Source organism: Quercus robur, chromosome 10 (genome assembly GCF_932294415.1).
Source record: "Quercus robur chromosome 10, dhQueRobu3.1, whole genome shotgun sequence".
Lineage (NCBI taxonomy): Eukaryota > Viridiplantae > Streptophyta > Magnoliopsida > Fagales > Fagaceae > Quercus > Quercus robur.
In genome coordinates this window covers 12,118,001-12,131,800 of record NC_065543.1, presented here as the reverse complement: position 1 = coordinate 12,131,800, position 13,800 = coordinate 12,118,001, and the positions used below count along the sequence as shown (strand labels likewise).

General features: G+C 34.0%; 1 protein-coding gene across 5 annotated transcripts; it reads right to left on the bottom strand.

Moving 5' to 3' along the window:
• Nucleotides 1-170: 170 nt before the first annotated feature.
• On the bottom strand, nucleotides 171-11,182 carry LOC126704396 (endonuclease III homolog 1, chloroplastic-like). 5 transcript variants are annotated; one of them, XM_050403385.1, is made up of 11 exons: nucleotides 10,987-11,182; nucleotides 10,762-10,892; nucleotides 10,287-10,344; nucleotides 8,146-8,214; nucleotides 6,986-7,104; nucleotides 4,981-5,047; nucleotides 2,967-3,058; nucleotides 2,754-2,891; nucleotides 2,571-2,675; nucleotides 1,507-1,590; nucleotides 171-664 (listed from the first exon to the last, which is right to left on the bottom strand). In XM_050403385.1, exons 1-11 carry the CDS (start codon nucleotides 11,144-11,146, stop codon nucleotides 521-523), a joined length of 1,167 nt encoding a protein of 388 aa, XP_050259342.1. In that variant the 5' UTR covers nucleotides 11,147-11,182; the 3' UTR covers nucleotides 171-520. The 5 variants fall into 5 exon arrangements, with proteins under 5 accessions (XP_050259342.1, XP_050259345.1, XP_050259346.1 ...); XM_050403388.1 differs by having other exon boundaries at nucleotides 171-660; XM_050403389.1 differs by having other exon boundaries at nucleotides 2,571-2,632.
• Nucleotides 11,183-13,800: the final 2,618 nt, after the last annotated feature.

Below are 13,800 nucleotides of genomic sequence, written 5' to 3'. Positions count from 1 at the left end.
AATGGAAGCACCAGAGAAATTTAAATTCATTCAAGTATAACAATTTTTATTGGCAGCCTTACCATTTCACAACATTTCTACAGAAAATTATTTTGTAGTGGGTTCTCACGTTCCAAGGCCTTTTTCAGTTTTCAAGCCTTTATAAGTCATCATTGTTGTGCTACCACTACTCAAATTTAAATCCGATCTTCTCATTGCATAATGATACTTGACTTAACAAATATTGAGAGAGATCGATTTTGATAGCTTGATATATATTACAATGTTAGTTCAATGACAAACACTTCTCACAAAAGTTTTGCCAGCCGAAATCATCCAAAATCTGCATTGCTCCTATTCCCTTTCACCAATATACAGAGGCAAATCATCTTCCTCCTAAATTACATGAACAGGCTATCTGTGATACAAGGAGGGAAAACACAAAAGAGATATTCAAAAATATGAATATTTTGAACCCTTCGGGATTGCAACGTTCAGAGATGGGGTGAAAAACCAAAACACCTTACAAGAATCAATCAGATCAAAGCTTCCTTTTAAGACTGGACTTTTTCGACTTGGATGAAGGGCTTGAGGTTTCCTTGAAGGCTGATGGGCAGAGCTCACTTACACTACACCTTCCACAGTTAGGCCTGACAGGAGTACAAATTGTCTGCCCAAATCCTACCTGTTTAAATACAAATCAGAACCAAAAAAAGAAAAGAAAAAAAGGATTTAACAATTACATGTCTGCACCTGTATTGGGATGCCACAGTAAGGTGATTAACAGTGTCACGCTCAGGCACACACTTAAGCACAAAGCGCAAGCACATGCCTAATTGAAGTAGAGCACGCATTTTTTAAATACATAAATTACTTTTGTTCTTTGGGTTTGCTAGACAAGGATACTACCATGCAAATTATGCAATATCTTTATTTTCAAATCCTTGGTGACCACAATCCCATATAACAAAATTGTTAAGTAATGATAAGTACAATTATAAGAATTTTTTCCCGGATAAAAGGGGGAGGGGCAGATGATGTGGTCCCTTGAACTTTTGGTGCCTTCTTTCTCCAGGTTTTATCCCCACAGTTTTAAATATATAAAGGAAAACATACTTGTATTTGGTATTTTAAACCATAAGAATAGAGTCGGTAAAACTAATAAACAGTATATTATAATTGGTTTCAGAACCATGCAGTGCAATAGTACGTTGCTATATATTAAATTGATGACCCAGCAACCAGCTGTACTTTCAGTATGCATTAGTCAATACTCACACGACACAATGTTTCAACTTTAGTAACAGAAAGACCTGCCTGAAAGGGAGAAAAAAAAATCCTGAATTTGCCAGCACAGAATTAAATGTACATTCACACATATGATTATAAATACCAAATGTATGAGTTGACAAATCTATGTGCACAACTACAGCACAAGTGCCGATTCCCGCCCACCACCCCCCCCCCCCCCCCCCCCACCCCTTCTTATTTTTCCTTTTTCTGTCAGTATGAGTCAGCTACACTTACCAAAAGAGGGTTTATTGGAACCCATTCTTCCTTCGGTAGCCACAGTTGTAACGCCTCTCTTGTTTGCTCAGGTGTTGAAGTTTTCTAGTAAAGACAACAAGGATTAGCAGCTGATGTTATGCCACTTAATAATTATGAGAGTCGTGAAAGGGCCACTGAGTTATCCCTAACTTGCAGTGATTCAAGATTGTAAATATATCTCATGCAAACAAATATAATCAGTGGACGAACAGGTGTTTTATATATATATATACACACACACACAATGGTAGAGCCAAGGGGGCAATTGCCCCCCCTGACCCCACCAAAAAAAATTTGCTCTATATTTATGCTGCCATATATTATTAACCCATGACTGCAAAGTAAATTGATTGACCTAACAGAGGCAGAAACAAAACAAAGCTTAGTTTGCACCAGAAGGGTGAAGATGCCATTGATTTTTGTATATTTACTTTAATTATATGAAATATACGTTTGAAAGAACAAATTATCAGTTATATTTATATTGTATTTTTTATGATAATTACATTTCTAATAAGTTGATTTGTTTTTTTTTAATATCGATTAATAATTTTAGAATTAATTCAGCTCTTAACCCATTAACCGTATCTTTAATCTTTACCCCCTAAACTAACATTCTAGCTCCGCCACTATATATATATCACACACACCAGGGAAACTGCCAAAATTTGGTTTAAGTTGTAGATGTTCTACAATCCAAAAATACCTTTTTGCTCTTTAATTTACATGCACACAATAAGTCTCGAATCCATGATATCATCTCCCACCCTATTCCTATGAAGGGAATAGGTGTTAGTTGAGTTAGAGCTCATTGGCAAAATATTTGATGAGAGCAAGGGAAAATCTCCAGTGTGAAAGTCAATTTTAAAAAACCATCAAAGATTTTTTGATTGGTAAGTTATGCACCCAATGGGTCTTGAACCCACAACCTCACCTCCCATCCCATTATTATGTAAGAAGTGTCATTTAAGCTAAAGTTCATTGGCAAACCACCAAAGCTGAAAGCTGCTTGTATGGATCAAATGGATAGCAATGAGAGGTACCTGTTTTGTGCCTGGTCTTGAAACCCATCCAAGCCGATTACAAATGCGGTGTACATGGGTATCTACACATATCCCTTGAACATTATTCCAACCAACATTCATAACCTAAAGCACCACATACCACACAACTTTGAGATGCTAGGCAGCAATCTGATTTAATCAAATAATGCAAACAAGCCCTACCAAATGAGCCATCTTAGGGCCTATCCCTGGAAGTAAGAGTAGTTCCTCCAATGAGCTAGGTATGTCACCATCATACTTCATGAGACAAATTTTTGCAATTTTCTTCATATTCTCAGCTTTTCTTGTATAAAATCCAACCTAAAATTTTTTAAAAATAAATAAATAGAAAGAGGTAGTAGAAGTTTCATAAAATACTCCAGAAAACAGACATACAGGGTAAATCAAGCTTTTGATAGTTGCTTCATCGGCTTTGTCAATGGCATCAGCAACGAGCAGATCATTTTGAAGGAGACGCTGAATTGCTCCTGCAATCTTGACCTTTGTCAGTAGAGTTTGAGGGCATCAATGAAAAATCAGAACATGATTTAGAGAAAATAAGGAATCATATATATATATATATGAAGCCAAAGCAAAGAGAAAATCCAATTAAATTCTAAAATTGAACTCTAATTTGTGCCACATGTCCCATCTAATTTTTAAAATTTTTGTGCTATTTTTGTGCTACAGTGAGCTAATTGAGCACAAATTACGAGAAGTCCAATTTAAATGAACCACGAAAAACCCAATCATATCTAATTCTATATCTAAAATTAGAAGAAAAGAGAGTTTGAAAAATTTTGCTTTCCAATGCCATTTGTTTGTCTAGCTAAAAATAATTCAAATTTATTAACTTTTTACATAATACTACTATGAACACTTTGTTACTTATTAGGTAGAAACTTATATGAGTATATGATGTGTGTGTGTGTGTGTATTGTGCCCATGCATATGCACGGGGTTCTAAACTAGCACAGTATATATAGAGCACAATGGAGCACGTGTATGCTTTAGGAGAACAGCATAAAATTTATCCCACTATCTCTTAGACTCCCATATAATTTCCATGTTCATCATCATATCTTACCATTATAACTCTTATTACAGGGAATAACTTTCTATATCTATTTAGGTTGCTTAAATGGTCAGTTAATGCACGTGAAGTAACCAAGTAATTTAAACAGTCTCAATACAAACTCAAGGAGTATCATGTGAAATATTCCCAAAAAAAAAAAAATCAATACACTCTAGTTCAATAACAACTGCCCAATTAGATTGTATATGGCCATGAGCTTATTTTTGTATTTTGTACAATAGTTTTTTACCACTTGTACAGTCTCAAACATTTTTTATTGATTAATATAGACTTTTTCAAGATTTTTCCAAGTAAAATCTGGAACTCTTCATTTTAGCAATCTGCAATCTACTCACTTCTGATCAATTATTTGTAAAAAGTGAAGTAACAGCTAAAAATGTATATTATCAGAAAAAGGATCTAGAAGAAAAAACAGGTGTCTAATATTTTTAGATTAATCATAAAATGAATTGGGTGCTCAGACAGGACGATGTTAAATGCTCTCATGAAGCAGACCAACTAATGGAATTGACATGTAGGTTTTAAACTCGCTACCTCACCCTCCATCCACACTTGTGGGAGGAGCTAATCTCATGAGGTCTTTTGAATTGTGATTATTATCATAAAATGATTGGGTGCTCTGACAGGACAATGTTAAATTTTCTCATGGCTCCTATTACATAGTTAGATTTTGACGGAGAGCAGACAGACTAATAAAATTGACTTTTTAGGTTTTAAACTCACTACCTCACTCTCCATCCACACTTGTGGGAGGAGTTACTCTCATGAAGTCTTTTGAGTTTTGAGTCAATCAAAAGGATATTTTTTATTGAAGCTGACCTAGCTCAGCCGAAGAAGTTAATCCCATGCTCAAGCACATGCCTCCCTTAGATTAAATTAATTCAAGCTTCAACCAATCCATACATGGCTCAGCCCAGCTTGGCTCATCTACATTCCAGACCTGTCTTGACCAGCAAACTCATAATTTCTATTTTCCCTAGTTTGCCATCATAACTTGTTAATTCAAGGCTTCTGAGATGGTCTTTGTTGCATCCTTAGCCCTCTAAAAAAACAGCTTATCACTAGATCTGAGTGTGTGCGCGCACGCACATGCTCATGTAGTCATGTATATGAAAGTATTTTGATGATGACTAAAAGCTAATAGCAATAGTTAACTTCCTTCATGTGGACTGTGCACTGTCCTGATATTGTATCACTGATTGTAACTACAATCTGAAACATACTGGTGATACAAATTCCTGGTAAGAACAAATTGAAACAGCCTATTAAAAAGTTTTTGTCAGTGAAATAAACTTTAAGAGCGGGAAGACTTGCCATTAGTAACATTATCCTTGGTTTGACTTGACAGAAGCGAAGAGACTAAGACAGCAAATCTTCTTTCCTGATGAAAGACAATATATAAATAATCAACCTATGCGTACTATGCTTCATGCACAAAGTAAAAACTTTATGAAATAAAAAAGAACTGATAATGTAATATGTCAGAAAGTATATAAGCATATTAGGGTGACAGGCCTACTTATCAAAAAAATATTAGGGTGACAGGCCTGCTAAGCCCAACTCTAGGCTAGTTCTGTAAAAGACCATTTGACCACGAGTCCAAGGCTCATTGGTGCTTGTGCTAAATTAAATTTGAAAAGGTTGAAATCATTATTAATGACTAAGGATGTCTTGTGGTACAGACTGAAAGAATATGGAAAAAGAGGTCTTGGATTTGTTATCATTTTAAAACCTGTGTGGTTTGGATTAGTTAATCCCTTCTTGAGGGGTTGATTGGTTTGTTCCATGTTTAGAGGTTTCAAATGATTCTAACCTCCTAGTAATTGGAAATTAAAGGGTTTATACTTCTAATAAATTAACGATTGTCCCAAAAACTTAAGCTATTAAAAAATTGTGAATTTAATCATTCAACCATAATTCTAATACTTCACCTCAGGTGTGAGCCTAGGGTCCATCTGGATACAACTTTTTTTGCTGAAAACTGAAAACACTGTAGCAAAGTAATTTTTAAATGTGTAAATAGTACCGTGAGACCCATTTTTATTGAAAAAGTTGCTGAATAAAGAGGTTTGTGGGTCCCGTGATTGGACCCGTGATCAGTACACGGGACCCACCCACTGAAAATTGAAAACAGCCACAGAAACGCGCTTTTCCAAAAAAAAAAAACCCTGAAACGCAGACATCTGCCGCAAACATGTATCTAGAGTAGACTTCCCCTAAATAAATGAGGCCTAGCATGTGGGATTTTTAACTTTATAATTTGGAGGTAGAGAAGAAACATGGTTCAAACTTAGAACCACCTGTTTTGATACCATGAAAATTTACCAATTGTCTTAAAAGCTTAAGTTGATAGAAAATGGTGAATTTAATCATTCAATAATAATTCTAAGTTCTAACAACTTCCAATGCGCAAGAAATCTAGCAAAGTTTCTGCTTATTTCTCCAAGTATCCATAGATCTATCTCCGATGCATCGCTCTAGTTATGGCTCAGCTGGTCCTTAGCCACCCAGACCACCTCATAGGGATCTAGAAATATATCGGGATAGAGTTGTGGCTAATGAGGGATTATTACATCGTGATCTCCTTTAGTCAAACAACTCAGAACCCGGTGATAAGTCATGATACAAGAAACAATCATCCAAACCTATTCCAAAACAAAAAGATTTTATTACACCTGTCCCTGTGGTAGAACATAATGAAGGGTTATTACATCATGATCTCCTCTAAAAAGACTATTCAAAACCCAATAAAAACTCATCAGTCATCATACCAAAAACAAAGGGCCTAATTGGAAAGTTTTCGAGAATCTATTCTCCTCCCACATTCTCTTATGGACTTTAGTACAAAAAAACTCCTTTTCTAGAGCCGCTTTGAAATTCTGACACCTCTAGGCGTCTACCACCTTGATTCTCCTGCCGGACCAAGTAAATTTTCCAATACTGTCCCAGAAGTAAAACTAGATGTTTCCAGTATTATGATTTATCATAAAATTCCTAAAAGGAATTATATAAACATTACTTTAGGTTCTTTGATTTCTCCTTTTTTTTTCTTTTTCTTTTTTTTGAGTGTACACCTTGATTTTCTCTTCACCGTTTCTCCACTTAAAAAAAAAAAAACAGGTGAATGTCCAGGATATACAAACTTTGAAAGCATTTTTTCATTCTCAAAGCCTACATTTTATGAAGTTGAACATCTGATTGCTAGTGTTAGAGAGCTTATCAACAGCTGAGAAAGAGATAATGATACTAACATAAGGTCTATCAATCCATATGCACTTTTCACTTACTCTACCCATTACTGGACAAGGGAGAATTATACCTTAGGAGGAAGAGAGCTGCCAGCTTTCTCACATCCCATTGTGTCTACTGGTGCATCCTCAGAAGACCTCATTTTGCGAATCCCTTCAAGGACTTTCATCCAATTTGGAGGTGGTTCACCTGTATTAACCAAACTGCCAGTTAACCCATCCATGCAAACAGCCATAAAAACATATTTAACCATAAAAGGCAGCCTTTTCATCATGGTATGTGATATTCACATGAAAATGGGTGATAAAAAGACAACATTATTCTTTCATACGGTTATACTTAGATTTATGTGGGACAATTGAAAGTCTAAGATCCTCATTGTACTTGCATGTGAAACCAACATGCCATGAGATTTTTGGATTTTATGCAGCTTATAGATTGACTAGTATCACTGACAAAGACCACTGAAATCATTAAAATGGTCCCATATCACAAGCACCACCAGGAATCAAAAACCATGACATGAAAAAGTACCCGTAAAGAAAAGAACTTCCTCATATAACTGACTGCAGCCATCAAATTACAGTATTTTGGCAGTTAAACAACAATTTCGTCAACACTCAACATTCAACAATATGATCTTGATGACATGCTTCCAAGCAAAGCAAGGCACAAGAGAGGGCATCTTTTGTAATACAAGTTATAAATGAATGAATCAGTCTGGGCTCAATGTGGCAATCTTTAACAGATGGCTACTCTGAATATTCTGCGTAGGACTTGATACCCAGCATGTTTCACTATAAAAAGAGAAAAATTCTTTGTCTGCTGCTTCACATCATGGATAAGAAATAGAAAAACGTATACAGTAATTCTACAGGAGCATTGGCAGTAATTTTTGGCTAAAGCAATTAGTATAAATTATAAAGCTATCAGCCAGGCTTTGAAATAATGCCAATAGGACATGCCTAAGAAGCAGTGTTCTATGAACCATTTTATTCTAAAAAGAACAAGGAAAACCTGAGGATGCAATTATCAGATAAATCTTTTTGAAATGATCGTATGTATAATGAAGATACGTAAAACACACACTCTCTAGCTAAATTGACTTGTAGCTGGTTCATAATTTCTCTAGAAAAACAATCTCCTATTTATGGGCATAATATAAAACTCTTATCCTTTATCCTCTAATTTCCAAAAGCAATTTTCAAAATGTACTGCTTCTGCATGTACCTCTAGGTATGATTGAAGAAGCAACTTCAGTTTTCACTGGAAGCACATCTGAGGCAGGATTTGACTTCCCTGCACAATTTTTTACATGAGAAAAAATTTTCAGGCCATGATAGTGAATGTGATTTTGTGTGTGTGTTTGTGAGAGAGAGAGGGACCTCTCCACACACATAATACTCATGATATGGATGAGGTGTCATACAATAATAAACTCATATACACAGTCTAACATTGCATGAATTTGAGAACTCTAAATATCTCAGAATCTTTTATTTGAGAAAAATTGCTCACAAGATGTTAAAATTGCCTTACCAATTTTGATGAGATTATTATTCTAGAATTATCCAAAAGCAGGGTCTATAAATACGATTTCTATAAACATTAGCATTCAACATAGTTAGAATGTGGTATACAGTAAGCTTAATATACATTGCCAGCCTCTAAGTAACAGCATTACCTTGTGAACTGATGGTTCCCAACAAAAATAAATGTCCATCATTTTCCAATAAATCAACATCTGGGGGATAATGTGGAGAACATAACATTTCATGTAGACATTTTGAACTCATAATTTCCAGCATTTTTTATAAGTGCTTTTATTACTTTTGAAAGTAAAACTGGCTTCAGTTGTACTTCATAAAGCAAATTGTGTACTTTCAAAATGCAACCCACATAGCATCAAAGAGATTTGGCCCAACTCCATGCATTTTGTATTCTACATGTCATAATTCTAAAGAACGTAAGGTGACAAGTGAAAAAAGAAAGCGTCAAGAAGTCCAGCTTACTCAAAAGAAACAGCCAGTAGATCCCCGCTACCTCACCCTCCAAGCCTCCAAATATAATCCTTTAACTTTTTTTCCCATTAAGGTAATTCTATATCCATCCTTTCATGTTATAAAGATACAAGGAGAATTGCAAGTGAAGTCGAAAAACATTGATCCAATGTGACTAACCAAAAGGCTTACTTTGCTCAAGTAATACATCCCCGCTACCTCACCCTCCAAGCCTCCAAATATAACCCTTTTTCCATTAAGGTAATTCCATATCCATCCTTTCATGTTATATAGATACAAGGAGAATTGCAAGTGAAACCAACTTACATTGATCCAATGTGACTAACCAAAAGGTTTATGGGCCTTTGCTCAAGTAGTAATGGGGTAAAGTGGGATGTAGCTTCAGTCCTACCTAGACAAGACAAAAGGGGAAAAAAGAACAGAAGTGTGGGAAAAAGAAAGCACTGTTTTCTGAGAGGCAAAGCCAAAAGCCAAAACATTACCCCACTTCCATTTACTTGACAGAATATATATAAATATATATATATATATATATAAACGAACCCGTCCATCATTCTTGCTTCCTAACTTTTCAGACAATTATAAATATGCAAATAAATTGATGGTAATTCATTTTACCACAATTTATTTTTCTGTAACACCTATAATTTCCTTGTCTTTTGTTTCCTTTTCTCCTCTATTATAATTTTATAAGTCTTAATAACTGCACTCGTAACACAACTTGTTGTCATGACTGAGTCAACTTCCTAGGAAGCAAACTCTGCGTTAATCTTCATATCAATTAACAGATAAATAAAACACAATGGGTACCTCCGGTTTTAAAATTCTCAAAGACATGGAAACTTCAGATAAAATTCCAATTTGGTCATCAAGCTGACATTATAAATGGTCTGCCTTGGCTATTTATTATATCTCCTTAGGGGATAGCAGATAAACAAACAGCTGACCAATTAAACATTCGTCAGATATCTTTCCAAAGTCACTTACTCTTTTAGGTTAAAAGTAAGCTGTATACAATCAACTCATTATTAAATGGTGTCCCATCACAAATACAATATGACTACTTCTCCACAGCTTGTAAAATAAAGTCGGAAGGTCGCTCCAAAACTATTTTCATAGTTTGAAAATGACTCGACATAAATATAGGCTATATGAGATAAATTCACCCACTTCGGTAGCATATGTAAAGAATGCTACATAAGTTTTTAAAAAATGCATGCAAACTGCTGTGAACCTAACATATCTATCATCATTCGCATGTTCATCAGGGTAGAATAAAATAATTTATCCGGTGTAAATGACTCAAGACATCAAACAGGCCAAGAAAGTGTTGGTAACAGGGGTCCTTACTTGACGGAAAAGAATCATTCTTGTATGCGAATTCTTCAATGTCAGGTAGGCCACGCAGCTGCATAGAAAAAGCTGATCATGATTTTATATGGAAAGAAACCACTGACCATAAATATGACCCTGTAGAGTTTAAGTTTTCCAAGAGAAAATAATCAAATCATAAAATTTATTCCAAAACGAAACATGGGTACTCCAATAAATATAGCATAACATTTTGCAAAATTAGATAAGGCTAATTTTATAAAATCTAAAATGAAAACCCCATTCTCTATGGAATTCTGTTCCAGTTGTTGAGACTAAACAATCATTGTCTCTTTCATGAATAATTATAAAATACTAGTAGTTACTATAAAAGGCAGAGACATACATTCAAATAACAAAAAACAAAACAAACCCATGTCACATTAACACTAAATCAAACATCAAACAACTAAAAAACAGATTTTGAATTCAAGAGAACTAAAAATATTCATACTTTCTTGTTATTGGATTCTGCTTCATGATCCTCTTCTTTAACTTGTACTAACTTTTTCACTCTCTTTTTCCTCACATATACATGTTGTTCTGGGACAGAGCCGCCATTGGAAGATTCAGAACCTGGAACTCCTTAAAAAAACAGAACACAAAAGAAGACAGTGAAATGGGATTGTATTAGAAGAGCATATATATGTGCATTGTGAAAGTAAGAGAGAACAATGACCTGGGTTTGGGTCTGAAATGGGCACTTGGGTTTTGGAATGGAGGAGTTTGGAAGAGAGTGTTTTGTTGGGTTTGGACATGGCGCCGAACAATCTGATTCGACCAAAACCGAAAGCAAGTGAAGATGTGCACAAGTTAGTTCCTAGGAGAATGAGGGGCATTTTCTTTTCTTGGGTTTTGGAGGGACGCAAGGACAGTGTCAGAATAAATCTAATATAGTTTATTTATTTATAAATTTAAATTAAGGTTTGTGTTGATGTTACATTAATCTTTTTAATTATGGGATTTAATGGATTCATTAATCGCTTTAATTGTCAAATTATTTATTACAAGAGTAACTAATGTGATAAATTCAAGTATAAGAGATGATTTGGTTAAAATTATCAAAAATGAAAAAATTTAAATGTACAAAAGTTAAAGAAATCAAGAATCTTTGTAGCTCCAATGACATTTTTTGGTGTTTTCAGATTTCAATTAAAATATCTGTGGTTCAAAACTTAAAATATTCCCTCGCCATTTATGGAATTATAAGAAAAAAAATGAAGAGTTAAAAAAAAATTTATTCATTATTGTAATAACTAACAAGTGAGTTAAATTTAAATTATACATATGTAAACCTCAATTTAGTTTCTCTTTCTAAGGTGTTGTAACCTAGTTAGGTTACTTTTTTTTTTCTCCCTTCATAATGTGATAATTATAGTGATGGGGATAATGAATTTCAACTATGGACTTCTTTATTGGAAACACAGACATCAAAGGTGTTTCAGCTACAAAGATCTTGACTAATAGGTGCTTAATTTTTTTTTTTTTATATAGAAGAGATAGTTGCTTAATTAAATTCAATAATGTGGATGTATTAATCAACACATCGCATTTTTTGTATTAAAAAAAACAATTAAATTTAGAAAATGTGGTGAATTAGTCAATGCACTAAGAGAGGATCCTGAAGGGTTTTACTCTAACAAATATGCAAAGTAATTTAAAAAAACAAACACACAATAGCAAGCACTCAAATGCAAAAATACACTAAATACACATGAGATCATGCGCAAATGGTACTTACTCCATGTGGTTTGGACTTTTTATGATTTAGTCCATAAGATTTCACTTGTTACATTTATATTGTTAAAATTAGGACTAAAATAAAATTGATATAGCCTTGTCACAATTTTAGTCTACTAAGGGTCTGTTCAGTTGGATAAAAATAGGGAGAACATAAAAAAGGGGAGAGAAAAATGGTTTGGGGAATTGTTTGGTTATGGTGAAAATTTTGAGAAATTTTGATGAGGCCTACATATTTTATTTCAAAACCCACCAAAATGTTTTCTCTCCGATTTTGAGGTAAAACTTGGATGATTTTGGCGCAACCAAGTAAGTGTTTGGATCATCAATTTCCATAACTCATAACTTTGTTTCCATAACTCATAACTCAAAAATTGTGAGACCCATAGCTAGAAGTCTGTTTGGCACCACCATAACTCTGTTTCCATCACTCAATTATCTGAATTTTTAGTGATGAGTTATGGAAACTGAAAACACCTTTTAAGTGTTTTCAGTTTCCATAACTCATAACTAAATGACATTTTTGTAATTAAACACACATAGGGACCCATTAGTCATAACTCAGCCGCACCTTTTGACCAATCTACTTTTTTTTTTCCCTTTCTTCTCTCGGGTTCGATCTCAGGTGTCTTCCTTTTCTTTTTTTTCCTTTCTTCTCCTGGTCAGGTGTCTTCCTTTTCTTTTCTTTTTTTCTTCTTCTTCTTCTTCTTCTTCTTCTTCTTTTTTCACTGGGTTTGGTGATCTGGTTTTTTTTTTTTTTGGTTCGAGTTTCTTGGTACTGGGGAAAAAAAAAAAAACAGCACCGAGTGATAAGTATAGGGCCCACAAACAGTGTGAAAAATATTGAGTGATGACAAATGAGTAATGGTGTCAAACGGGTGTGGTATTTTAAAGTGATAAAGGATCAATGATGAAAATCAATTGATGAAAATTGAGTGACGAAAATTAAGTGACAGAAATTGAGTGATGAAAAAAAGTCATCCAAACAGCCCCTTACTTTCCTGTCCTCGTACACCTTTGTTGTAACATTGAACGTCTCTGTCTCTTTAATTTTTTTATCCTTCTTTTCGTCATTTTCTTTCTTTGTTGGTTTGTTGACTTTGTTCTTTTCCTATTCTTTCTCTCTTTTTCCCCTAATACTGTTTTCTTTTTTCTTCTTTTGGTTGATGTCGTCTACTTTTTTTTTCCCTTTGTTTTTTTTTCTTTCTTTTTATGCTTATTCAGAATCAATCTTTTTGTGCTTTTCTTCTTCTTCTTTTTTCCCCATTGTTTTATAAAAAAATGTAATAAATATAATAACAAAGAGAGAAAAAATATAATATGTATAATGTTTTAATTTTTATAAAATGTTATTTTATTAATTTTAATTAATAAATAAGTATTATTTTATTATTCTTATATGTAATAAAATAAGGACTTAAGAATAAATTTACACAAACTACATTTTCTATCCTCCTATTTTTCTTCTCAACCAAAAAAATGAGTTTTCCATCCCTCCCATTTTACACTCTTCAAACCAAACAACATGAAAGAAAAATAAAATATTTTCTATCCCCTCACTTTTCCACTCTCTTCTCATTTTTTATCCCCCACTTTTCTATCTCTCCAACTAAACAGGCCTTAAGTTTAATTTACTACATGATTCTTTAAAAAAAAAAAATTATTTAGTACATATAGTGATACAATTAGGTTGACATCCAAAAGAGGGGTCAAGTTTTTTTTTTTGGAAACTAAAAGAGGGATTAAGTGATGC